At 36.0% G+C, this 26,760-nt stretch overlaps 1 protein-coding gene across 2 annotated transcripts in view; it reads right to left on the bottom strand.

The window, feature by feature from the left end:
- Window positions 1-26,760, bottom strand: part of PARD3B (par-3 family cell polarity regulator beta) — a 1,019,383-nt gene that overhangs the window by 387,142 nt on the left and 605,481 nt on the right. For both annotated transcript variants that reach the window (XM_061186691.1, XM_061186699.1), the window contains one exon: window positions 24,484-24,599. In XM_061186691.1, the coding sequence (XP_061042674.1) occupies window positions 24,484-24,599 (116 nt within the window). The remainder of the gene's footprint in view (window positions 1-24,483; window positions 24,600-26,760) is intronic.

Genomic DNA, 26,760 nt, shown 5'->3' with positions numbered 1-26,760 from the left:
TTACTCAATTTCATTCCTTTCCCTCCTTACTCAGAGGTAACCACAATCCTGAATTTTGTACTGTATCATTTTCTTGCTTTTCTTTAAAATTTTACCACAAATTTGTCCCCAAATAACATTCTTTAAATTTGTATCTTTCATTAAATGATATTGGATTTTGTCACATACTTTTCTGTGTATATTGATGTGATCATACAATTTTTATTTTTCAGTCTGTTAATATGTGACTTACAAATGTTTGATTGATTTCAAATTTTAAACCAACTTTGCATTCCCAGGACAAACTCTACTTGGTCATAATCTTTTTTATATATTGTTGAGTTCAACTTGCTAAATTTTTAAAAAGAATTTTATACCAAATTATGAAGAATGTCAATCTAAAGTTTTCTTTCTTCTATGTCCTTGTCTGGCTTTGGTATCATAGAAATGCCAGCTTCATAGAATGAGTTGGGGAAGCATTCCCTCCTCTTTATTTATCTGGAAGTGTTTCTGTAGAATTCCTATTATTTCCTCCTATAGAATTCACCAATAAAGCCATTTGGACCTAGAGTTTTCTTTGTGGGAAAGTATTTCACTATAATTCAATTTCTTTAATAGCTATAGGGATATTCAGACTATATCCCCTTGTATGAGTTTGATTGTTTGTCTCTCACAAGTTTTGTCCATTTAAGTTGTCAAATTTATTGTTCATGATATTGCCTTAAAATTCTTATAATATTTGTAGAATTTATAGTGATGTCCCCTCTCTCAATCCTAACAATGTTCATGTATCTTGTCTTATTTTATTTTGATCAGTCTGGTTAATGGTTTATCATTTTTATTGACCTTCTTAAAAAACTAGATCTTAATTTAATTTCCCAAATTTTTTCTATTGATTTGTATTCTGTTTTTTATTATTTCCCTTCTAATGATTAATTTGGGTTCAATTTTATTGACCCTCTTTATTTTATTAACATAAAAGCTGGCTGAGGTTGTTGATTTGAGAACTTTCTCCTTTTTCTAATATAGTTTAATTCTATAAATTATTCTCTTACTGGCATCCCACAATGTTTTTGAATCACACAAATGTTGATATGTAGTGTTTTCATTTCCATTCAATTCAAATACTTTCTAATTTCCCTCTTAGTATTTTCTTGATCCATGTGTTATTGAGAAGTTCTTTATTTTCCAAATATTTGTAGGTTTGCCAGCATTCTGTTTTTGAATTTCATTTTAATTCCACTGTAGTGAGGGAATATAAGTTGTATGACTTGAATTCTCTAAACATTTTTTTTTGTGCTCAGGAATTCATTGAGATACTTGGATCTGGCTTTCTAGATTTCATTAAATTTGGAAAATTTGTGGCCATTATTTCTTCATATATTTTTTTCTCTGTTCACCCTTCTCTCTCATTTGAGGAATCCAATCACACATACTTTAGGCCACCTTGAAGCTGCTCCTCAGTTCACTGTTCTTTGCTCGTTTCTGTATGTCTTTTTTCTTCCTGTGTTTCAGTTTGTATAGTTCTACTGTTATGTATTCACATTCACTTATCTTGTTTTCTGTTATTGTCTAATCTGCTATTAATTCCATCCAGTGTATTTTTCATCTCAGACATTACACTTTTCATTTCCAGAGGACAGATTTTTTTATATCTTCCATACCTCCACTTAACATGTTTAATTTTCTTCTAGGCTTTTGAATATATGGAATACAATACAAACATAATAATTTTTTAATGTGTTTGTCTGCTAATTCTAACGTATCATTTCTAGTTTTAATGATTGATTTTTCTCATTATGTGTCATATTTCCATACTTCTTGGCAAGCATGATAATCTTTTATTGCGTGCTAGATACTGTGAATTTTACCCTTGTTGGGTGCTCGGTATTTTTATATTCTTATAAATATTTTTTCTCTCTTCGCGATATAGTTGAGTTACTTAAAAAGATTTAATCCTTTTGGGTTTTGCTTTTAAGATGTGTTAGTCAGGACTACAGCAGCATTTACCCTAGGCTGATGATGCCCTACTGCAGAAGAAGTGCCTTTATGCATACCTTATCCAATGTCCTGTGGATTTTAAGGTTTTCGCAATCTTGTTGGTGGGAACGGGTACCATTCCTGGTCCTGTGTGAGCTCTGGGTACTGTTTCCTGGATCCTTTTGGGACTTATTTTCTCAGCCTTGGTAGTTTCCTCACATACACGCTCTGATCAGTGCTCTGTGTATAATACCCAAGAGAGATTCTCTATATAGTTCTGGAGTTCACTCTCCATGCAGATCTCTCTTCTCTGGTACTCTCCAAACTCTAACCATCTTGCTTTCCCTGGAGTCTTAGCCCTATCTCCTTAATTCAGGTATTGAAAAATGTAATGTGAATCTTGTAACAAGTTTCACAATATGGTACTATTTAATTTCTCTGAAATAAGTTGCAAGACAATTCCAATATTTAATAAATTAAAATATCTTGTCCTTACAACCACAGGTTCCTAAATCACAGACCAGTGGCCCTAAGACTACTTGAGTAACTATAACCCAAAGTGTAATGGGGAGAACACTGAGCTAAGAATGTGATCAGTGACTGAGGATATTCTTTGAAAGTCTCATTACCTGCTTGCCTCCTACATAAGGATATGATGAAATCAATTCTGAGAATAAGCAATTAAAAAATTTGTTTGGAATACAGGACCACAAAGAGAATGCAGCTAAGCTGGTGGACTGAAAGGAAACCATGTCTAGGCCCAGGGCTATTCCCCTGTCCTGACAGCACACATGCTACCTTCATGAGCAAGTCACATGACTTTCTTCCAAGTGTCCTCATAACCAGACCCAAGGCTTCTTCCATCCCATGACTGAACTTTGGCAAATGCCTCCAACTTGCTCTTGACCTCCCTCCACCTGCTCAACTCTACATCTTATTTACCATATTCCGATTAATCTATGCTAAACATCACTTTCATCATTTCTCTGACCTACTCAAAAACCATCACTAAATTCACCTGCTTAGAAAATAGTTTCCTTAGTCTTTTATTTAAGGTTTGAACCCTTTTTACCTTTCTTCCTATATTTTCCTCTATTTACCTGTTATTGAAGTCATTTACAGTGATTTCTTGTTTCTTCCTATTTGTCTTTATCCTTAATAGAAATGCCTCAAACCTCTCATATAAAACTACTATATTTCTCCTGGGCCCAGCTCTCCACTATAACCTCCTCTTTGTAGAATACTCTATTTCTGTCTCCCCCAGAACACTTTAGGTTTGCCTCCAAGCAAATGTACCACTTTTTATCCTGTGTTATGTTGATTTGTGGGCAACTTCAATGAAGGCAAAGACAGTATTTTTTTCATCTTCACATCATAAACAGTTACAGATTACAAAGGTCCTCTGGTTAGTTGTATGAAGTCTCTCTCTCTCTTTTTTTAAATCTACGACAGGGAAAAGACCACTGTGTGAGATCCCTCCCAGGAAACTTCTTTCTCGGTGAATTCTTTGGATCTACCCAAGGGTTGGACTATTTCTGGTACTTAGACTATGAAAACTCTCATGTTTCCTAGGCCCTTGATAAGTATTTCCGTTATCAGCAAGAAATCAATATTGATTAAACCATGGGGAAAAAAGGGCAGAGGCCACCCTATAAGTCACACAACAAATGGCCATTATTCACTACTAACCAGTGAAACAACACATCTCTCATCCCACTATTTACAATGTATATTTCCATAGAGTGAGTCTCTCTTTAACAGGGATAAGGAGGAAGGAAACTAAAACTTACTACCGACTTACACGTGTCACAAATCGTGCTAAGCATTTTAACATACGTTATCCCATTGAATCCTCACAAAAGCTCTATTACCTTCACTTTACAGAGGAGGGAGCCGAGGCTCAGAAGTTTTGTGCCATTAAGTTAGCAAGTGGGATAGCTGGGAACTGAAGAGTTCCCAACTTCAAAGTATACATTCCTTCTACTATGTGAGTCCAAGTGGTAGGATTTTGCTAATAGCTTTACCATCAAGAACTATACATTTCACTAGTCACCACTACCTCCTAAAGTAGAATTTCATAACCATGTGAAAGGGCAAACAGTGTCTCTTAAAAATGGTTGTTGATGCTCTCAGAAGTAAGAAATAGGGTTGTCATAAGTTGTTTTGAGCCTCGTACACCTGGAAATTGTTACCAAGGGGAGGCATTGACTATTTTCAGATGATGTCAGAGCAGGGGAGAAAGAGAAAAATCAAAGTGACATCACAGAGAATTTACTGCTCGAACATAGGAATGAAGCAACAGAGAGAACCACAAATGAATCCAGTGTGCGGTCTTGGGACTGAGGGCCACCATTATTAGAAGTTAGAGGGAAAAAAATGGTGTAGGATCAGGTCAATAGTCTCGACAGAGTAGAAGCAGCATGGCGTGCCTGGGGACTCACATCTCTCTTTTTCATCCCCTGCCAACTTTTCGATGCAACCTAAGACAGTATTAGATTTTGGCAGCCAAACTGGCCTATTGTTGGCTCATCAAGCGTACAGTCAACGAAAATCCTGAAGTCCTTTTTATATTAACTGCTGTTAAGCCAGGTCTCTGTCCAACAAATATCCGTGGAGATCCAGTGCTATGCCAGTCATCATGCTGGGCACGGGGATTGTGGAAGTGAACAAGACAGTCTCGAGCCGTGCACCAGCAGGGTTTCTATCACACAACTAACCACAAATAGTGAGAGGACTATTAGCAAACCTTCCTGATCAAAGCTACCTTCAGCTCTTCACTTTGACAGATGTAATAAGCCCCTGCTTCATCTTTGGGATTCTGCACTTACTCCTTATAGTCTACTTTCCGCATAGGCACTACCGTAATCCTTTTAAAACAAAAAACAAAACAAATATCTTATCGTGACAGTCTCTTGACTCAAAGCCTACCAATAGCTTCCAATCACATTTAGGAGAAAATCTAAAAACTTACTAGAGTCTCCAAGCCCTGGTTCCCGGGGGCCTTTCCAACTTGTTCTGCATGGCTCTCCCCTTGCTCAGCGTACTTCACCCATCCTGGACTCATTGCAGTTCCCCAAACATGCCAAGTACGACCCCCTTTAGGGCTTTGGGACACGCTCTTCCCCCACATAGTTCATGGCTCGCCTTCATTCACATCTTCACAGATATCAGATCATCACAGAGGTCCTGCCGGACCACCTTACCTAAAGTAAGGCCTTCCACCCCCAAGTCTGTTACTATCTCCTCCTCCTGCTTCATTTTTCTACAAAGCATTCATCACTGACATGTTCTCCATTAGAACATAAGCTCCACGTGGATGTGGGCTTTGCTTTGTTCACCGTTTTGTCTCCAGGGTCTAGAACAGTGCCTGGTACATGGTAGGTACTCAATAAATATGTTGAATGAAACAAGGATGCTCAGGGAACTGGGAAAATAGGTAATGCAGAGACTAGACCTAGTTTATGGATTGGGCCTTCCTGATGGCTTTAAGTTGAGACCTGGAGATGTAGAGGGAAGGGTGAAGCTGATTTTTGGACAGAGGAAACATGACAGCCCCAAAACAGGTCCCACACACAGCACCTAAAAATCCTTTGTACAGTAGAAGTGCTCAGCATGAGTGCGCGACTGGTGAGAGACCGAATGCGGGAGAAAGAAACGGGTCAGTCACGGAGAATCTCAAAAGTCACATTAATGAGTTTTGTCTTTATCCTCAAGGCAATGGGACACTGTTAAGGGATTTTCAGCAAGAAAGTGGCATGATGGGATTTATGTTTTAAAAAGATCACCCAGGCTGCAGCGTGGAAAATGAATTGGATGGGAGTAAGACAGGAGGCAGTTGCTTCTTTTTTTTTTTTTTTTTTTGAACCCAAGTACAGGAATTTACATTTATCCCTATTAAATTTAATCTTCTGAATTGCAGCTCATCAGTTCTCCCTGCTGAGATCTTTTCAAATCCCTATTCTGTCATCCATGCATTAGCTAACCCACCAAACTGTGTGTCACTTATACACTCGACAAGTCGGCCTGCTACACCAGAGTAATGCGCAGGGCTTATGTTACTGAACACCATCCCTGCTCTCTTCAGGTGCTTGTGGGATGTCTGGCTGGGTAGCAACATACTCTCCCATCACGAGGCAGTATCTCTTGTAAAGTTAACTGGCCATCCCAGAACTGAACTATAGCCCTCAAGATCTAGTAACCCGAGCTACCCCGGATTTTCATGTGCATTTCCCCCAGAGCTTACGGACTTCATACTAAGACAGCAACTCAGTTTATTCTTGCATGAATTAATTTTGGCACCTGGCTTCTGGCTGGGGACTGTATAGGTGCTTCTGTTCCTGGCTACAATAAGTGCTATCAAAAGATTCCTGTTCTGGCATGAACTGAAATATGTAATAGTGTCTATATTTCTGCCCAGACTCTACTATCATCTGTTTAATATGCAAACTGTCCAAGACTACTAGTATGTAATAGATTTTGAAAAGTTGTCATCCAGACTCACTGTTTATTAGAGGATATTAATTTGGGGGTTTATGTGCTGTCTCTCCAATTCAGAGCATACAACCGTTCACTTAAAAAGGATCACAAAGTTCTGCACACACTAGTGAAATGATCTGGTAATTTATACTGATCTATTAGGTGAGCTCATTTAAATCAGGCTCTTTTTTGCAGAACGGGTGGTTACACATACATATTAAATATCCACTATTTTTTTGGAAGGTATTGAGGTATATTAAGGATCCTGAACCAGGCTGAACTAATAGAAAACATTACTAGGAAAAAGAGAAAGTTGCTAGACCCAGACTCCAAAGTGACTGCACAGGAAGTGATTTTTTAATCTCTTTTCCTTAGACCAGGGGTTTCTTTGGAGGCCTCAGAAGCTACCAACCAAGGAAGGGAAAAAGGAAAAGCAGTGGGCTGCATCAGCCCCTCCTTTCTGCTGCCCCCCAATTCTTACATTAAATACAGTTTCTTGTCATAAAAGTTTGAAAGATATTCAGAAAAATTGATTTAAAATTATTTGGGTATGAATTTCTCATTTAGTAAGAATTGACTTTTTAATCAATTTTTGTGAATACCTAGAAATTCCTGTCAGCTGGGGAAAAAAAGCCCAAAATATAAATGTAATGTACTGATATTTTAAAATAAATTCTAAATGTAACAATTAATAAAACTGGCATAATTACACATTTCAGAACTAGTCATTTATTAATTTCAAATTTCTGGCTTTATTCTCGTAGTTTGGAGCCAGTAATTTTGTCATGTCTTGGATACTTTGGTAGGTCCTTTTAAAGCACATAGGCTCTAAGCCTTGTGCCTAGAATGACTGATAGGAAGAAAAACAAAATCATTGCCTGCTTCAACCAGAGGAACTGATTCAACAGTTCAGGACATGAAAATATAAACTTAAAAATCATAGCTTTAGGATCCTTAAGAAGAAAAAAAATAATGATTTACTGATGTTCCATATGGGCATCTCCTTTCTATATGTTGTGCCTTCACTAGATTTTCCAGCTTGAAAATGGCACCTTCATTGTCCTAAGCAACTCTGACTCCTCATCCTCTGCTCCTGCCTCAATATATAATTGGTCAAGCTTGACTTTGACCATAGGTAGGGAATCAGGTCATTGCTCTCTTACTGCTTTTCTACCCATTCTACAATTCTATCAAAATACGATTGGAATAGTAGTCTCTAAAGACTAAGGTCTAAAAGAACTCTCAACTTCTGCCAGCTCACATGAGGCTCTCTTTGTATTTCTGTATATAAGCAGTGACCAGAAGCATACAGCCTTACAGGGTAGCTATGGCATACACTGTAGGCTGGCTGACCCAATGCCACCAACAACCTCGTTCTCCCCAGCTACCTTCTGGCTACAAGGAATGTGACATGTCATAGCTTGGCCAATAAGCTAAAAGTGGAAGTTTTCAGGGCAGCGCTTCTTAGACAATATGGGATATCCTGATATCAAGGGAAGAAGGTGGCACACCCTTTTGCCTTCTCCCCGTCCACCACTTTTTTTTTTTTTTTGCCTGGAACATGGATATGATTTCTGAAGATATAGCAACCATCTGGACACTGCAGTAACAAATATGAGGACAGAGGCCAAAAAATCAAGAATGACAGAATAGGAAAAGAGAAGGCGCCTAGGTCTCTGATGGCTTCCCTGGGATACTGAATTGGCCCTATCTGGACTTCATGTAATATATGACAAAAAAAAGCTGTTTATTACACCACTGCTGGTAGAGTTCTCTGAGAGTTGCAGTGGAATGTGCTCCTATTTAATACCATTTTAACTGGTAGGGAGTAGCTTTTTGTGTCGACCCCAAATCTGTTAACAAACATCTCATCATTCTGCCCATAAATATTCTTATCCTCTCTTTCAGATGACAGTCCTCAGTGATGGGAGGTCAGCCAATACACCCTGCTCCCTCTTTGCCCTTTTTATAGTTAAATATCCCCATTTCTTTCTATCAGGGACAGGATTACCTGTTTTTTAAATTCTATTTTAAAGTTATTTTAACGATGCCAATTGATTTTATTCTAGTTGTAAGTGTAATACATATTTGAAGATTTGAAATATGCAGAAATATATCTAAGATAAAAATGACCCTTGCACTGTCCACTAAGAGAAAAATCAACGTTAACATTTTGACAAATGTCCTTCCATTATTTATATATGTATAGACACGCACATCTCAACATACAAACATATACTAATTGTACACTGTGTTCTTCAAATGTTTTATCATTAATGTTTCATATCATTAAATAGTCTGAAGAGTTTTATTGGTTGCATAATAGTCTATTATATCTATCAGATTAATAGCCTATAATTTCACTAATCCTCTTACTGCTGGAAAATTAAGTTCACTACAGTGAAAAATCAAACTTAAATCTTGGTCAAATCTTTCATTTTTTTTGTAGGATGGTTCTTCTAAATGGAATTACTGGATAAAAGGTAAAAATGGTGCTAAGGTGCCTTATACAATTACCGCATTGCCTCGCAGTAAGGCAGCATCAACTTAAAAATACAACAAGCATGTGTTGTAAGGCTCGTGCATATATTTTTCAACATTTTCCAATATTTGCCAATATAATATCTTAATTTCCTTATTGCTTGTGAGGCTGAATATGTTTAATATATATTGGCTTATTAAATTTCTCTTTGCTTTTGTGAATTGTCTGATCATATATATCTCTAATTTTATATTGAAATGTTTTCTAATTACTACCAAGAGCTCTTCTTATATTAGAGATGTTAATCCTTTGTCATGTATTTTATAATTATTCCTTTATTCTCTTGAACACAGAACATGAGGATAATAGGGAGTGATTATTAAGTGTCTCTTAAACAGGGTCTCAATCTTATTTTAAGAAACCTGGAGTTTCCAAATTAATTAATTTTTCAGGATGCTGCTGGATTAAAAAAGAACAATGTAATCCAAAATGAACTCATGGATCCATCCTTAGTTTCACATACACTACCCATGGTAAACCTCTTCTCCAACTTAAGAAAAAAATATTTTCTCTTTCCACTCAAATAACCTTCTCTACATATTTCTCTTAATACTAGCATTTTATTTTCAAAATGAACCTTCTAAAACATGCTTAGAAAAGTACACGGTAGTGATATATTGAACGCCTGTTTAAGATTATTGCCTTCTTTCACAAATATAATATTCCCAGTCCATTAATGATGAAGCATATCATCAGTTTTTCCAGTGGGGCAGACAATTAGACTGAGCTGTCTTTAGAAATTCTTGCCCTTAACGACTCTGTGACCACATTTTCAATATAACAACATCTCTAAATTATGGCTTGTAAAAAACTATTTTACAAGTTTTACCAAAATAGTTTACTATTTTACAAAAACTATTTTTTTTACTTGGATACAGATTTAGATATCTAAGGGGTTAGTTAATTTAGCCGATTTAAGTGTTAACTAATACATCTATGCTGGATACTGCCTAAGTCAGGTTACGTGATTATAGGGCCTTTTAAGGCTCCTCAGTTGCCTTAGCATAGGAGGCTGTAGAAGACTGTACTTGTATTAATAAATTCTTTGATTAAACCTAAATACAAAAACTGCTTTGTGGATAAAAATGGGCGTAAATTACGGAGCTGTAATGGGTGAGCCTGTACCAAGTGTTTAAACTATGTAGAATATTTCCAATTTATTCTAAGTTAATCATGTTCTTTGACTTGGAATTTTTTTGGTATTATTTTGGGGTATTTGTCATGATGACTAATACTATATGACCCAAGGTGAGCAAAACCTCTGAATATTCAGCTTACACAACCTTCGCCACAACTCACATGCAGTCAAATTGCTCTGTCCTGATGTAATTCGATTTTGTGTTGCTGCACATAAAAGCAAGCAGTTCAGGAATATTTTGAACATAATTCCCATGGCACGAGGTTTATGCACAGACTACACCACTCTTCTGCACACAGATTTACGGAAAGTGAAAAGGGGAGTCATAAATAAGCACACCATTTTTTTGTTAGAGAAATACTTATCTTCAACTTTTTCTAATTCAACAAACAAAAGGAAAAAATTCTCATAAATTAAAATATAAACAAAAAGGATGTACTGCTTTAGATTAAAAGGAAGATAACAAAAAGAAATGATAGAAGAACACAAAGGGGAAAAAATGTCAGTGATAGAAGACTAGGAAGGGCCACAAAACAATCTGATCTAATTAACCCTCCCTGGCAGTGCAAGGGAATTCATATGATCTGAATCAATTATGTCAAGTGATTGCCTAATTTAGTCATAGATTCCTCCAATTAGGAAATAAAGCACACGGCCCTTTTCTTCAAGTTTTAAACAACTGCTTTCACTCTTTTCTATGTAATGGAATTAAAGCCCTTGGCCTTCTGTATTTTCTGCATTTGACTCTTTCCTTAAATCTGTTCATTATTATGAACCTTCTCCAAACACTTTCAAATGAACAAAACTAGTTTGGGTAAGTGAAAGGGAATGTAGACTGCTATATTCCACACCCGCCTAAAATATTTTTATCCATTCTATTTTGCTATCCAAATCAAACATTTATTTGCACTTTTATTCATTTATACTTTAAGTATTCATCTGCACTTTTACTCATCCATTCATTTGATATTTTGATGTAGAAAAGGTGAACCTTTCTACTTAGTAAGATCAGTCAAATCAATCATGGAGATCAATGGGTTTCTGAGATTGCAGCCAGATTGCTCTAATGCTATCCATCCACATCATCCATCTTGGATTTACTCGACACCTATACATTCTAAGTGGTGAGGAGGAAGCCAAAGACTTATAAGGTATGACCCTGTAAAGGCTTGTAATCTGATTAGAGTGGGCAAAAATTCTCACTCAGTAGGTACCCAAACGAGTATGCAATTCAGTGCTAAAATTCAGGATACCAAAAGAAATTGCTTTAAGAATTCAGAGAAAGAGCTGGAAAAAAATGACAGCTCCCTGGAGCAGGCAAGACTTGAGTGGGTCCTGAATGGAAGTTAAAAATTAAATAGGAAAAAAGAGAAGATGACGGTCTTCTATTTTTAGAGTTGAGACTGGGAAATTAATAAGCCTCACTTGCAACAGAAAAGTACAATGGTTTAGAGCCTAGCCATCAAAGTTTAATGTGCCTGAGTTCAAATCCTGGCTCCATCGCTTACTAGCTATGATACCTTACAGAAATCGATCACTTTAAGCCCTGTTACACTCATCTGTAAAATGGCAATAGAACTGCTGTGCAAAAAACCACGCTTGGCATATAGCAAGTGCTCAAAAAAAATTAGCTACCACCACTACCATCACAGATACTACTGCTTTCTCTCTTTTTCCTCTTCATATTCTAGATTAATAGGTATCATCACTGCCCTGAATATTGGGCTGAGGAGTTTGATCTTTTTACCAGGAGTAAAGGAAAGTCAGCGGCTTCTAGCCATTGGATAGACAGTCATCCAGGAATGTATGAGAGGTTATTTTACCATACATGTGCTATTCTTTCTGAGGCACATTGCATGCTGTCAGCCACGTTCTGTCATCATAATCCATTATTAATTCATGCTTAGTTACAGCCTTGTTCTTTCATGCTGCTCTGCAGTTAATTCCTGCATACTTAGCGACCATAGACACTTCTCTACCCTGGAGATTCTCTCCCAGATTGCATCCCGCTGCACAGCATTGCTCACATGTCCCAGCTTGCTGGCAATCCTTTCTTTCCTCACTCGACTCTGGCTCTTGCACATCATCTTTCAACTTCACAAACACATCTTCTCTGCCAAGGGCATTCCTCAGAGCTCTAGCCCTGTGAGATGGTCTGTACTCAAGGTTTCTGTGATCGAATGAGTTTGCGAGATGCTGCACATTATTGTATCTTGAAGACTTGTGGGGACTCTTAAATGCCCAGCAATGTGCATAGAACACATTAAAGGTTGTGAACAATCTTGTATTTAAGAAGACAGTTTAACTCAGAAATTTCCAAACTTGCTTTACTATATCATTCAAGTTACTACTAAGACATTCAAACAATTCAGTTTCAATTTTATGTTCACCTATTTTTATATTAATGAACACATTCTTTAATCTTCGATAAGGCTTCATTACTAGTCCATAGTTAGAGGACTTTGCCACTTATGATTTTCCTCTAGAGGGGAAAAAAAAAAAAAAAAGAAAGAGAAAGCACTAAGATTATTCACCTGGAATCTACTGATTTATTAAGGACAGAAATAGGAAATCTCTGACATAACTCAGTTTTCACTCAATTTGGGTGCTAAGTATTTTTTTTTCCAAATTTAGAAAATGGGCTAAATGTTTTCCAATAACTCGGTACACTCTTGTTTTCCTTTTAAGACTTTTTAGCTGCAACCTCTGCAGGTCTCACATTCTTTCAGGACAATCCTGATGTGCTTGGGGATTATGTCAGTTAGTTCCTGGATCAGCAGAGGGTAGATTAGCTATTCCCAGCTCGCTTGAAACCATCACTCATGATTAGTCAATTTCCAATTTGATCTCTATTGCAATTTTTGCTTTAATTTTAATAACATCATCTGATAGAGTTCCTAGTAACCTTTTCTTATGAACACTAGAAACCAAGTGGGGATTGAAACATTAGCCTTTCCAGTCATGTTCCTTCTCTCCACAATTTGTGGAAGTTTATGTTTGTTATACTGAATATCTTTCTGTTGTCTTTATTCACTTATTATTACTGTTCATGAGACTATTTCCACTAAGGGTAACCTACAGAAATAAGATAGTCTGTTGTCACTGATAAGTTTCAGTTATTTAGAATAGTGTGTGGCACAGAGGAAGCACTCAATAAATATTTGTTGAAGGAAGGAAAAGAGATGGATGGGTGAATTTTACATGGGACTGAAATCATGTTTTCAAGTGTTGGAAAACTTTTCAGTCTTATAAAAATAGAGTAGGTGTTTCTGGCGACACCAGCCCTTGTACTAATGTGCTGTAAATCAGCCAAAGCCACTGGATACATGGTATAGTAGTTTTAGTGTTCCAGTGAAGAACCAAAAAGAAATTATTTTAGTAAGATTAACTGATTTACCCTAGATTAAGAAGTTTTTCTCATAAATATGTCCAAGTTCTGACTCTGTTTCTGATTCATGTTTAACTAGACATTTTCTAACCATTTAATGAAAGATACAGATGTAGTAATTAATATGTACTTTGGAGGAAGAAACATACTTAGCTTTAGGAAAGTAAAAGCAAAATATCTATTTTCCCCCATGAGCAAGAGTTGAGATTTGACCTTTAATGAAGATTAACATTTTACTTCCAAAAAGTGCTATTTAATTTAGAAATTTTCAGGCTTACAGAGGAAATGCTCAGATGATTCAAAAGAGAAAATATACAATAAATAAATATATAAAAAATGTTTAGCCACAGCAATAATTTTAAAAGTAAAACTAAAATATTCCTGTTGAGCCTACAAAATTGGCAAAAATGAAAAAGAACCATGACACTCAGATTCTTCCATATACTACTGAGAAGAGTGTAATTTCCTTTCTGGAGGGCAGCTGGTCATATATATCAAAAAAGCCTTAAATCTTTATATAACATTTGGTCAAAGAATGATACATACTGAAATTCACAATGATGAAATAATTATGATTTTGTACAAAGGTTTCTGTACTAGTAGGGTCAATCCACTGCTATTTCTAAGAGCAAAAAATTGGAAACAACTCTTACAGCCAAATGATATAATATTAAGCAAATAAATCAGGCTATATTTATTCAAGAGCAAGCTTTACAATTAGAAGACAGTATTATAGAAACAAAGACACAGAGAATAACATTTAAGCTAGATTATTCTTAAAGGACCCAAATTTAAAAGCATATGTTCAGTAGAATCACTTTGGGGAAAAATTAGAATATAAAAATATGAATATGTATATATGAGAATAGAAATACATAAGACCAAAGAAGTTTTGCTTTTTAAAGAACAAACTGCAACTTCTGCACTTAAAAATGAGATAGTTGTACCTTCCTACAGTAGTTTTAATCTCTGCATAAAGTATTGCCAATAACAAATATTTATCATTCTGAAAGCATTTGGAAGAGACAACTATAAAACTGCCAAACTTCATTAACATGTATTTATTATAGTATATATTTTATATGATATTTTATTATACTATATTTAATTATATATTTCTATATAGTATTTTCAGCTAATGGAACTCTCGCTTCAAAACAAGTAAAATGGTTCATATTTGCAAGGAGAATTTAAGTATTTTGTTTAGCTTTGAAAAGCTTCCTTAGCTTCATACTTTATGAAGATGTTCTTATATTAGTACAAAAGTTCTATTAAAAAGGAACACAGAATATCATTTAAATATGAACAGTGGCTTAGAAAGCAAAGGCAAGTGGGAAAGAAAATTCATCTTTGGCCTTATTTAAAATGGTTAGTATCAGAGATGTAGAGCCTCAACTGAGGTGCAAAAATATTCACTATAAAGAAGAAAGCACTTCATTTACTAATCCAAGATTTAAGAGGGGCCCGGAAAATGTCAGTTCTAAAGGATGAGGCAGATTCTCCATTGCTCAGGATTTCCCATCGGAGCACAAATAATGCTCTAAATATACAGAAGCTAATTTAAGAAAGATTGGCATGGGTTTGTCATTGGCATAATGTCATTGGTTAAGGTTCAATTATAAACATTTCCAAATGTTATAGTTTTCTTTATATTTCTTGTGGGAAAACAGAGCCTTGGGTTTCTCTTCCCGACACTAAATTTTTACTTTATCTACATATGCCACTAAACAATACCCCAGCTTAAAAAAACCTAATCTTAGTGAAAAACCATGGCAACATTTGAGACCATGTGTGACTCCATGATTGAATTAAGAATCTACATACGAAATCCACAGCAACCTTTTCTGCAGTATTTCACAACATTGACTTGAGGAGAATTTACTTATACCGGCAGCTCAAGTCAGCCACCAAGTACAAAAATACGTGTAGGATATGAAGAGGCTCACCTCTGATACCACTACTGACATCACCCTCTCCACGACTGCTGCTATGACTAATAACATCATTGAACTTCTTATGTTCTAAGCACTAGGTTAAGTGTTTTTATGTAAGAGGGATGTTCCTTGCTTTAAAGATTTTTTTTTTCCTGATGGGGCATATGAGAGAGTTGTGCCTCTTACTCATTCATGCAACAAATGGTGAATGAGAGCAACTGTGTTTAAGGTATTTACCAGCACTTATTCATGGGAGAGGACATGAGAGTGGGATGGAAGGTGCCACAACTTTCAGAGAAGCCTACAACACACAAAGTATTGAATAGCATAAACGTACAATTTCTACACAAAAGGCATCCTTTTCTACCTAATAGTAATAATGAACACAAAGTCAAATTAGTCTTGAAAATGAACTTCTTGAAAATATATTCCTTAGGGACTGTAAGTTTAAAAAGCAAGAAAAAAGAATACATATGGAAAAGAATTTGAAAAAGAATATATATATACGTGTAAAACTGAATCACTCTGCTGTAGACTTGAAACTAACCCAACATTGTAAATCAACTACGCTTCATTTAAAAAAAAGGATACCTATGGAATTACAGGGCGAGAAAGAGGTCCTTTACAGAGAGAAGCATTTATGTACCTTTGCTTCCAACCCCAATAGTTATTCCAATTAATTTTAAACAGAATCTGCATTATTCTGCTATATTCAATATAATGATCTAGTTATATTAAAGGTATAGAGAAGTGATCCATATCACTATAATTTAGTTAACAGTAATACTAGTCCTTAATTTATTTTCATTTTTAAATGTGCAATTGTCTAAAATTTAATTATATGTTTTAGTTAACGCAAATGTTTTTTCTTTTGCTTAAGAATAAAAAAATGCTTTTTCTTAATGTTTTGAAAGAGGCCTGGCTTTGGATGTGTGAAGTCAGTTATTCTAAGTTTTCCTGGTTTCTCTTTTCGCACCAGAGAAGAATTCAGCCTGAGTTCTGGTATGTAATTTCTCTAAACTCATTGAACCTGTTTTCATCTAGTCACCCTACTTCAGTTATAGTCTATGTGGTTACTTTAACTATTTAAACATATTAAAGTACACTAAAAAATTTTAAAAAAAAACTGTACCTTTTATCTAAAGACAAAAAATGCAGTATCTCCTTTTCCATTTTTCTCATGAAGTTTGCTTCTCTTCTCAGTCTTCATGAGTTGTTTCAATTTATATATCTATTCTTTCCTTGCACACAAAATATGCCACAAACCAGAATTAATTTTCCATCCTTATTAACTTCCTAGATTTCAAAGCTTGTAAACTTGATGTATCTTCTGATCTGGCTATCATTGCTTGATATATTTGGGGTGCAGATTCAATTTTAAACAGATTTGAGTTGTTCAATATTAGCCATGAAAATATCTAAGGAGAGCTCTCATATGTCTTTTTTTTTAATTTATTTATTTTTGGCTGAGTTGGGTCTTTGTTGCTGCGCGCGGGCTTTCTCTAGTTGCAGCGAGCGGAGGATACTCTTAGTTGCGGTGCGTGGGCTTCTCGTTGCGGTGGCTTCTCTTGTTGCGGAGCACGGGCTCTAGGTGTGTGGGCTTCAGTAGTTGTGGCACATGGGCTCAGTAGTTGTGGCTTGCGGGCTCTAGAGCACAGGCTTCAGTAGTTGTGGCGCACGGGCTTAGTTGCTCCGCGGCATGTGGGATCTTCCAGGGCTCGAACCCATCTCCCCTGCATTGGCAGGCGGATTCTTAACCACTGTGCCACCAAGGAAGCCCTCTCATATGTCTCTTAAGTCACCTCTCTTCCAGGCAAGATATCTTTATTTCTTTCCACTGTTTTTCATCAGACATGGTTTCAAGGCCTCTCACCAATATCTGGATGCATCTATTCTGTTCTTGTCTTTATTAAAATACTGTAGCCAGAATTAAATACAGCATTCTATCTAGGTGGGTTATGGCAGGCCAGAGTATAGAGGAACTGCTGTCTTCCTTAGTCCGGTAACATGGAACTAGCTTTGGGGGTGGCCATGTCAGGCAAGAGCTAAAAATCAGGGACACCTTCAGTAACTGTTATTATCCCAGGTCTACTAAACTCTACACTTGTACAATTGATTTCTTTTAACCTGACTTCAGGACATTGCCTTTATCTTTCACCACCCTATCTAAAATAGGCTTGCCTCTCCCCAGTCTTCATCTTTACCTGAATTTGGCTTCAGAGAAATCATCTCTATCTGAAATTTTATTATTTATTTACTGCTATGCAATTTTATCATCTATTTACCCAACGAGAATGACAATATCATAAGAGTGGAGCCTTTATCTTATCTACCTGGGTATTGCCTGGCATAGAGAAAGTATCCAATAAACGGCTGTTCAATGAATTCATCATCAATCGATAAATTCTATCTTCTTCAATTCTGAATAAATCATTTGAATGCTAATTCTTTCAATCTATCATACGACCCAATTCTCTGAGACAACACCTATTGAAAATTTGGTAAGAACGCCTTTCATGTCTTCATCCAAGTTATATATACCCAATATTCATCAAATTCTGTTGTTTTGTTAGAATATAACAAGCGGGCCCAAGTACAGAGTCTTATAGTATACATTATTTAATTCCTTTCAGAGTGACAATGCACCTTAATTAGCACATTTTGGGAAAGGGCATCCTAATGCTATTACCTAGCTTAGTGCATAATTTGGTAAAAGTCTCCCTCAGAAAACAAATGGAAATACCTTTATTAAGATCAATGTAAACTACATGTATAATATTTCCCTGATTTATCAGTCTAGAAATCCTATCAAGAAGGAAAGCAGACACTGGTTGTTTCAGAGACCCCAGCACTGAGGTGGCTAGTGACCACTTTTTTATTTTCCTTTTCATTTGACAAAGAGAAATCCTCCGAGGATCAGCATTGAGATCACTAGTTTCACCAGTTGTTTCTGGAATTCATCATCTTTGTGAAAATTGGTAATTTGCTTCCTGCCCGCCAGTCTGAGGACTGCTCCTAATTTCTAATGATCAGGAATAGTCACTCAATAATCACGGTCCTTTTCGTACACAGGGATACAAAGCGTCTAGACTTCCGCTTGCTGGCAGCCATGCTTTTCCAGTGTGAACGTCATTCTCTTGTGTGCATGAAGATAAAATTAACACAGGAACCGGTGGCTCTGCTTTCCACCTGACAGCTGTTACGTGCTCTAAACAATGGTCCACCACACTTTCTTTTTCGTGCTCTAAAATTAGCTTGACTAACTCTTAAAAGTTTTGCAAGCCTCATCGTGTGCAGCTGCTTAACTCTTCCTACATTGATTCTTTTAGATTATCGTTACTCGTTTTTCACACCATTTGCTTCTCTCTTTCTCTTCTCTACACAGCCAAGCTTATCAATTAGTTCTTAGAGTAGCCACATTAGTGCTTCAGATGCCTCTCCCTTTTCTTCTCTCTAAGTTATCATCATCATGTCAGTACTTCTTTTGGGGGATCTTCACTCTTGAGTTTCCCTTTCTTGTTAGGGTTGTCATCTAGGTATCTGCAGCAAGCACCATTTCTCTCATTTACTACTGAATCCTCAGCATTTAATGCACTTCCTGGCACACAGTAGGTACTCAAGAAACATTTGTTTAATCAATGAGTAAATATTCTCTGTAATTCCTTCATTTTGACTTCCTAAAGCTTAGGGCATTCACCTGATTGTGTCCTTGAACTCTTCCTCATCTAATAGAGATGGTAGATGCTTTCTTTTAGTATTACCATTAATTCTTCTTTACCAATCAGGTTGTTGTTTTTGTTTTTTTAATAAGTCAAAGTTATATCTTAAATAGTGGTACTCAATTCAGCTTTCACAATATTCAGAGGTATTACTTACTGATGGACAATAAAGAAGATCCCTGGATATAAATAAAAACTTATATTAAAAATGTTAAAATATTATATGGCATTATATGATATATATTAACTGATAAATCAGCATCACAGTTATCAGAATATACAGTTTTACAAAAATTCTCCTGTGTATTCAGTGTTCAGGATTTTTGTCTTATTTCTGAGAATGCATATGAAGGTTCCTCACTATATAAAAAATAATTTTAAAAAGAAAGTATTAGAACAGTAGAATGGGTTTAATTAACTTTTTTCATGCCCATCTTCCATTGGATACTAGAGATACCTGACTGCCCTCTGAGAGGAATGTCTCATGTGTATGAAAGGGTTATATTCAAAATTTGACCCAAATCTTTTGTTGAAATGAGAAATCAGATTTATAATTTACTTCGACTGTGAATGTCTACCAATATTTCTATCTTAATACAAATTTCAGCAAGCAACTAGCAGAAAATAAATTGCTGAATCACAGATCTTGAAAGAAAACCAATTTATCTATCGCCTTGATTTTAGAGATAGTCATTCAAGACACACACACCGTTTTAAGAGACTATGAGACGTGGAATGTTAACAACCTTCATTGTCAGGAAACTTCCTAAAATTTTGCCTGAATGCCTCATGCATCACTTTAAGCTCATTTCCTCTCATTGAACAGAGGCAGGACAGCTGGTCAGCATCTTCCATCTGCACTGCCTTCAGCCTTCCTCTAACTGTGTTACACAACACCCTTCTGAAATGGGAGTAGGAGGCCAATTTGAAACAGGAGAGAAAACTCTCAGGAAAAAAAAAAAAAAATCTTGTGGGAAATAGCGTTTTAAACTTAACTTTGAATGGGGCTATAGATTAGGTCAGGGAATGGGCCAAAATACTGAAGTGCTGTTCCCTGAATAATTCAGACTAATTCTTAAATAGTATTAGGGGGTCATAAAACACCAGGCCTGGATATTAAAGATGTTTGTGCTTCATCAAAAAGTCTTTGAATGTGACTCTCTGGCATACTGCCAACAAGGTCAGCTCTTTGGGGGAAAACCCTATGCCAAAGGCCAAAGAGGCAGCTGTGTTATTCAGCTCCTGAGAGCTTCCAACTCAACACCCACACAAGCTCAATTATGAACAAATTAAAGGGATCCAGACTGAACATAGTAATTCTGGTAATTTAAATAAATAGAGGAAAGTCTACAATTAGTAGGAAAAGATTGATTTTCTGGAAAACCCAGAGAATGACACCCTAACCCCTTTGAGTAAGCATAGTTACATCTAATTATTTAAAAATAAATTCCCTTTATTCATCATTTTAATCATTTCTGATCTGACTTAAATGTGGCCACATGCATGCCAGCAAAAGTATCCACAAATATTGAGGCAGAATAGCCTCAAAAAAATCTATAACTTTTCGATATATAGGAATTAATGACCCTGAGTAAAATTATAATCAGAGTCTTACACCTACATTTTAGATCACATAGATAAATGTTGTTACTCATTTCTACCTTCTTCAAATGCAGAGAAAAATTTAGAGTCATTCAGAAAGAATCAAAGATTCAATACTGGGGAATCTATTAAAATAACTCACTATATTAATAGAATAAAGAACAAAATACACATGATCATCCTGTATAGATCCTTAAAATCACTTAAAATTCAACATCCATTCCCGATTAAACAAAGTGAGCAAATAAAAAACTTTTCAAGAAGCTAGGAACACAAAGAAACTTGTTTAAATTGATCAAAACATTTCTATCAGGAACCAACAGCAAACATCATAAATTAATGGGCACATGCATGGTTGAAGCGTTCCTCTTTAATCTTTAAATTCATTTTTGATGAGCTGATCTCAAGTTCATGTGGGAGAATAAATGCATGTGAAGGGCCAAAGTAATTTTACAAAGAAGAAAAAACAGAGGAAGGTAGCTCTATAAGTTATCAAAATACAGTGTAGTCGGATGACAATTGAAACAGGGTGATACTGGCATGGGACAGACCAATGTATCAATAGAACAGCATGTCTAGAAATCACCCTGTGTATGAAAGGGAATTTAGTATTCAATGTGACTGCATTCCAAATTAATGGGGGAAGGACATAAAAGTCAGTAAATTTTATGAATAATTTGCCTATTTACATGGAGAAAAATTTTTCCACCTCATAAACCATGAATAAAATTATTGCTAAACATGGAAAAAAAAAACACCAAGCCTTTAAATGTACGAGAAAATAAATGAGATAAATAAAACCAGTCATGAAGGAAAAGATGGAAATATTTGACTATAAGACTAAAGCCTTTTTTATAGTAGAGGATATCACGATCAAACTAAGAAGACAAATAATAGATTGCAAAAAGTTATTTATAACATACATAACAATATTCTAAAGATGAAAAAGAATTAACAAATGGAAACATTTTCGGCAAAGAATACGAATAAACAAATCATAGAATAAGAAATACAAATGCACCAAACCCCCTTATCCAAACCAAAAAATACAAACTCTCAATTAAGTCCAAATTTAATCAAAAGGGGAAAAGTAAATAGTAAATCAAGATTCATTCATATAACGTAACACTATACAATTAGTATAAAGAAACACAATGTGTGACAGAGACGTTTGTACATAGATGGAATGGCAATTAGGTAGAGTATTTTCTATAAGGATATACATAGCAAACTATGTTAAAATCATGTTTGTATCTCAGAAATAAAAGAAGGAGATGGGGATGAGAAGTCTTTATTTTTCACAATAAGAACTGTCTGTCTTTGGAAACATAAGTGAAAAGAAATAAATGGAACCCACTCACCTTTAAAATAATTTGAACATAATATGCAAATGAAAATACTAGCTTAGACTCAGCAGCAAAAATGAAACAAATAAAAACAAAGAAGGTACCGATGAGGCTTATTAGCCTTTGAAGAAGTTTAAAGGCTTTATAAAGGAGGAATATCCAACATAAATTATGCAATAAATAGGAGGTTTATCTTTTTCATTTTGAACCATATGAAATTGTTGTTTTTCTAGGTCAAAAACAATCAAATAGCACTAATTTGCTGTTCAACCTAAAAACCTTAATTTTTTAAAACTTTTTGAAGAATGGATCTTGACCCTGCTGAGAGGATTATTCCTCTAAGCATAGTCACCAACCTTTTTATCAACTATATTAATTCCTTATGTTGGCCCAGTGCCATATATGGAAAACTAAACTACTTACAATATCTTTTTCATCTAATCAAACAGGAAAGACACTTCCAAATGTTTACCATTCTGGTATCACCTGAGCTTATTCATTGAGAAAAAGCAACATATTTATTGAGCTCACTCAATTGTTCTGAGAATAGGGGTTCAGAATGGCCCTAGAATGTTGACCTCAGAGCCCTCTGAAAGACTGTTAGCTTTAATTTGGCTTTTCCTGGAAGGGACCAAACTTTGATAGTTTCTTACAAAATGTTTTTATAGCATATTTTACCACTTGTGCTGTATGGTGCATTTAAGCCAATGCTTTTAGTTTGATACCTGTTATCCTGAAGAAAATAGCTCATGACCTTTGCCCAACTATGTAAAATTGAACAAACATTACTATTGTCATTTATGTTATAAGTACAATAAAATGCAAAGGGTGACTGCTAACTATTCATATTTTGCAAGGGTTATTTCAATCTAAACGAGAACATTTCTCAGAAACAAAATTTTCAGTAACAAAAAATGTAAACAGAAATACTGTTTCTGGACATGGCTTAGGTTTTGTTTTAATGGAACTGATAATTTTCTTCTTTCTTAAAATGGATGCTATATTTTTCTTTTGCAGAGACTTTTAAAAACCGTACTACTGGCTACTTTTTTTTTTTAAATTAAATGAGGAAAAGAGTAATATATTTCTTACCCCAAATTAAGAGCAGTTTTTACCCATTCATCTTCTTTATAGAGAAATTGGGAAGACAGAACAGGAAATATTTATCAAGCACTCTATAAAAACAAATTGCTCCTTAAATTATTAGTAGTAATCTGTGTCACTGTCACACATTATTCCTTTGGTCAGAGGTTCACGCTTGAGAAAATACCCCTTTTTGACCAGTGCTCAAGACAGCTTCCTTATTAAGGCTTTCTGTCAGTCTCTCACTATAGGTGATTAGAGCAAATGTATCCCAGCGATCTAGTTAATTTATAGAAAATAGAATCAATTTCTCTTTTTTCATCGTGACTGAACATCTTTTTGAACTCCTATAAATGAGTAACAGATAAGCACTATTTATCAGATTGTTTCATGGAACACGCAGTTTTGATTATTCCATTTTCTTGGTGCTACTAATGAAATATGTAATATGCCTCGGGAAAAAAAAAAAAAAAAAAAAAAAAACATTGGCAAAGCTTGGCCTCTGAGCATTCAGGAAGCAGTGAATATTTTGCTGAGAATTTATTTTGCACCAGCATCCTATTCCAATAGTTCTCTCTCTCTAAGGACCCATGGGAGTGCAACAATGTGCTTGGGTATCTGAGATGTCTTCCGGGATCTCACATTCCAGGGCCTGGAGAACAGAGTTTGCAGGGGCCCTTGCTCTGCCCTGGCAGCCAACAGTCACCCAGAAATTCCTTGTAGGACTCAGAACCTCACTGAGGTTGTCTGGGCACGAAACCAAGGTACCTTGACTCCCTCAATCTGGCAAACCCAGGGACCCCTCTTCCCTCTGGTATTACAGGATTTGGAGATGGGCACTTAAAGAGATAGATCTTCTCCACTGCCGCCATCCCCATCCATTGCACAGAGAGATGGGATGCCCTGTGGAAGAAGACTCATTGAACTGCTTTATCTTCCCAGGCCCTGCAACAGGTATGTACGTGAGAAAGAGAAGAACACTAGCAGAGGTGAGAGTACAAACGCAAAGGCAGGTGAGTTAAAGATGCTTATGGCATTCAGATCCTCCAGAAGGAATACTCCTATTTTTCTGACCTATATATAAAAATGTCACTTATCTCTCTTTTAAAAAGGGGTAATTACGATTAAATGTGTGAGAGGAGACAGGAAGATAGGATGACCAATATCCCCTCTTCCAAGCTTCAGCAAACCCTGCCCCCTAAGGTTGGAGTTGAAGAAACAACAGGCAGGACATTCAAGAAGATAGATGGGCTGAGGCTGGACAGTCGATCTGGATGTCACCTCACCCTCACTTACCAAGGTCCATGCTCTTTGAGGCTTTCAGATTCATTGATTCAGGCTGCCTGTCTGGTGTCACAGATCTAAAGTTGAGGCGCTGATCCGGACAAAATACTGCTGAATCCACCCCAGAGCTGCAGAAAGAAGCCATACGCCATATTTAGGTTTAGAATAAAATCTTATTTTTTATTCAGCAGTTCTCATTTTGAATACAGCCCCTCATCGCTCCCTCTGCAGCTCCCAATCAGGCATTTTCAACCACTTCATGAACCTCAGGTTTCTTTTACGAGATATAGCAACTCTGTTTTCATGCATTTTATCATATTCTGCAAATTAAATAATATTCTCTGGCTAATATGTTTCCCTCTTCACTGATTTCTGCTAATTGGGATCCTGCTATACAATATATAACTTTAAGTGGGTAAAGCAAACCCAGAAAGCACTGGCGCTTCAAAGGATGTCACTAGATATTAGCAGAGCCTAAAGGCAAGTTAAGAGAGATCTGTGGGCTAAGAACGCCCTTCCTTTAAAAACAAGTGTAAGGGTTGTATCCTTTCTAGAAAACCATTCTGTTGAACGACTAATGGCTGCCGTAGTTTGGTTTTCTACTTTATTTAGGTCTATTTTCTAAAACAAATGTTAATGCTGAGCAAATAGTCTGCTCATCAATAATACCAACAGGAAGTAACAGAAAAAGTACAGCTGACAATTTAGACAAAAGATACATCAAATGCCCATTATAGGCTTCCTAGTACTTGTATTCAATCTCAAAGAATTCCATTTCTGATGAATATATTATTTATTTTGCTTGAGGATGGAGGAGATTATATAAGGGAATTACAGACAATGCCTCATTTCTTGATCTAGAAATAAATTATATTTATATACTTTTCATGAATTAAATTACAGCCACTTTCTCCCTTGGTACTCTCCCTTGGTACATGTATTTACAAAGTAAATACGGTAGCTCGTTTCAACACAACTTTAATCTTAAATACAGTAAAAACTCAAATCAAGTATCCTTGGTAAATCTGAAAGTACTGAGGTTGAATTCTTTTCAAACAGTTGGGATTTGACATTGTAAAAAATAAAATAACCCCAAAATTCAACTGTCATGAATGAGAATCCTTCTAAAATGTACTGGGGATCTCGATTCCTTAACCAAATACACCAAAATAAGTTTAATCTTTTCTTGAAACTTATTAGTCATGTATATTTAGTATTGCCTTGCAGCAATAATAATATTGCTGAATGAATGGGCCTCTGTTATTGTAATAGAGTGTAATATAGTATAATACAGCACAGCATTCAAAAGCACAGACTCCAGAGCAGGTCTGCCCATTTCTAAATACTGGCTCTGCTCCTTACTAGCTGTGGGACTGGGCAAGTTATTGAACCTCTCTGTGCTTCCATTTTCTTATGTATAAAATGGGTATAATTACACTTCCTACCTCCTGGAGTTGGCATCAGATAAAATGAGTTACAAAGATTTGCAAAGCAAGGAGAATAGTGTCTGGTGCAGAGTAAGTGCTGTAGAAACATTTAGGAAACAAACAGATAAACACATAGACCTTCTTTAGCTTCCCAAATGACTAAGTTTCTGCTTTTCAAGTTATCCAAGTTTTTTTTTTACAGTTTTTTTGCCTTCTCTGTTTTTGTCAGACTCTCTGTGGGCTTGTGACTAAGAGCCCTTCTCTCCTTCTGTTTAGAAGGAATGATGTTTAGGGCCCTGGGCTTGGGAGCGAGATGCTAGGGTGCGTGGCCTCAATTTACTAGTGCATAAAATGGCCAGTGTATAGCACAGGGAACTACATTCAATAGCCTGTAATAAACCAGAATGGAAAAGAATTTTTTAAAATTGGACAGTAATAGAATTTACTTAAGAAAGTTATTGTAAGGATGAAATAAACTAAGATATGTTAAATACTGACAATAGTACCTAGCACACAGTAAGAGCTCAACAAAGTAAGCCATTAATCTTTTCCTTTGTTTCTGTAGGTTAACGTGGTCTTTGAATGAGGGCCTGAGGCACTCTCCAGCAAAGAAATTATACAATCTGCCCTCCGTATCCTCAGGTACGGCATTCAAGGATCACCCAAACTGGGATCAAAAATATTCAGAAAAAAATATTCCAGAAAGTTCCAAAAAGCAAAACTTGAATTTTTCATGCCCTGGCAACTATTTACATAGCATCTACATTGTATTAAGTGATGTGAAGTATATGGGAGGATGTTATATGCAAATACTATACCATTTTATACCACGGACTTGAGCATCTGCAGCTTTCGGTATCTG

Source organism: Eubalaena glacialis, chromosome 1 (assembly GCF_028564815.1).
Source record: "Eubalaena glacialis isolate mEubGla1 chromosome 1, mEubGla1.1.hap2.+ XY, whole genome shotgun sequence".
In the NCBI taxonomy this organism is placed as follows: Eukaryota; Metazoa; Chordata; class Mammalia; order Artiodactyla; family Balaenidae; genus Eubalaena; species Eubalaena glacialis.
Note: the sequence above shows the minus strand (reverse complement) of the source record. Positions and strands in the feature narration are given on the sequence as shown.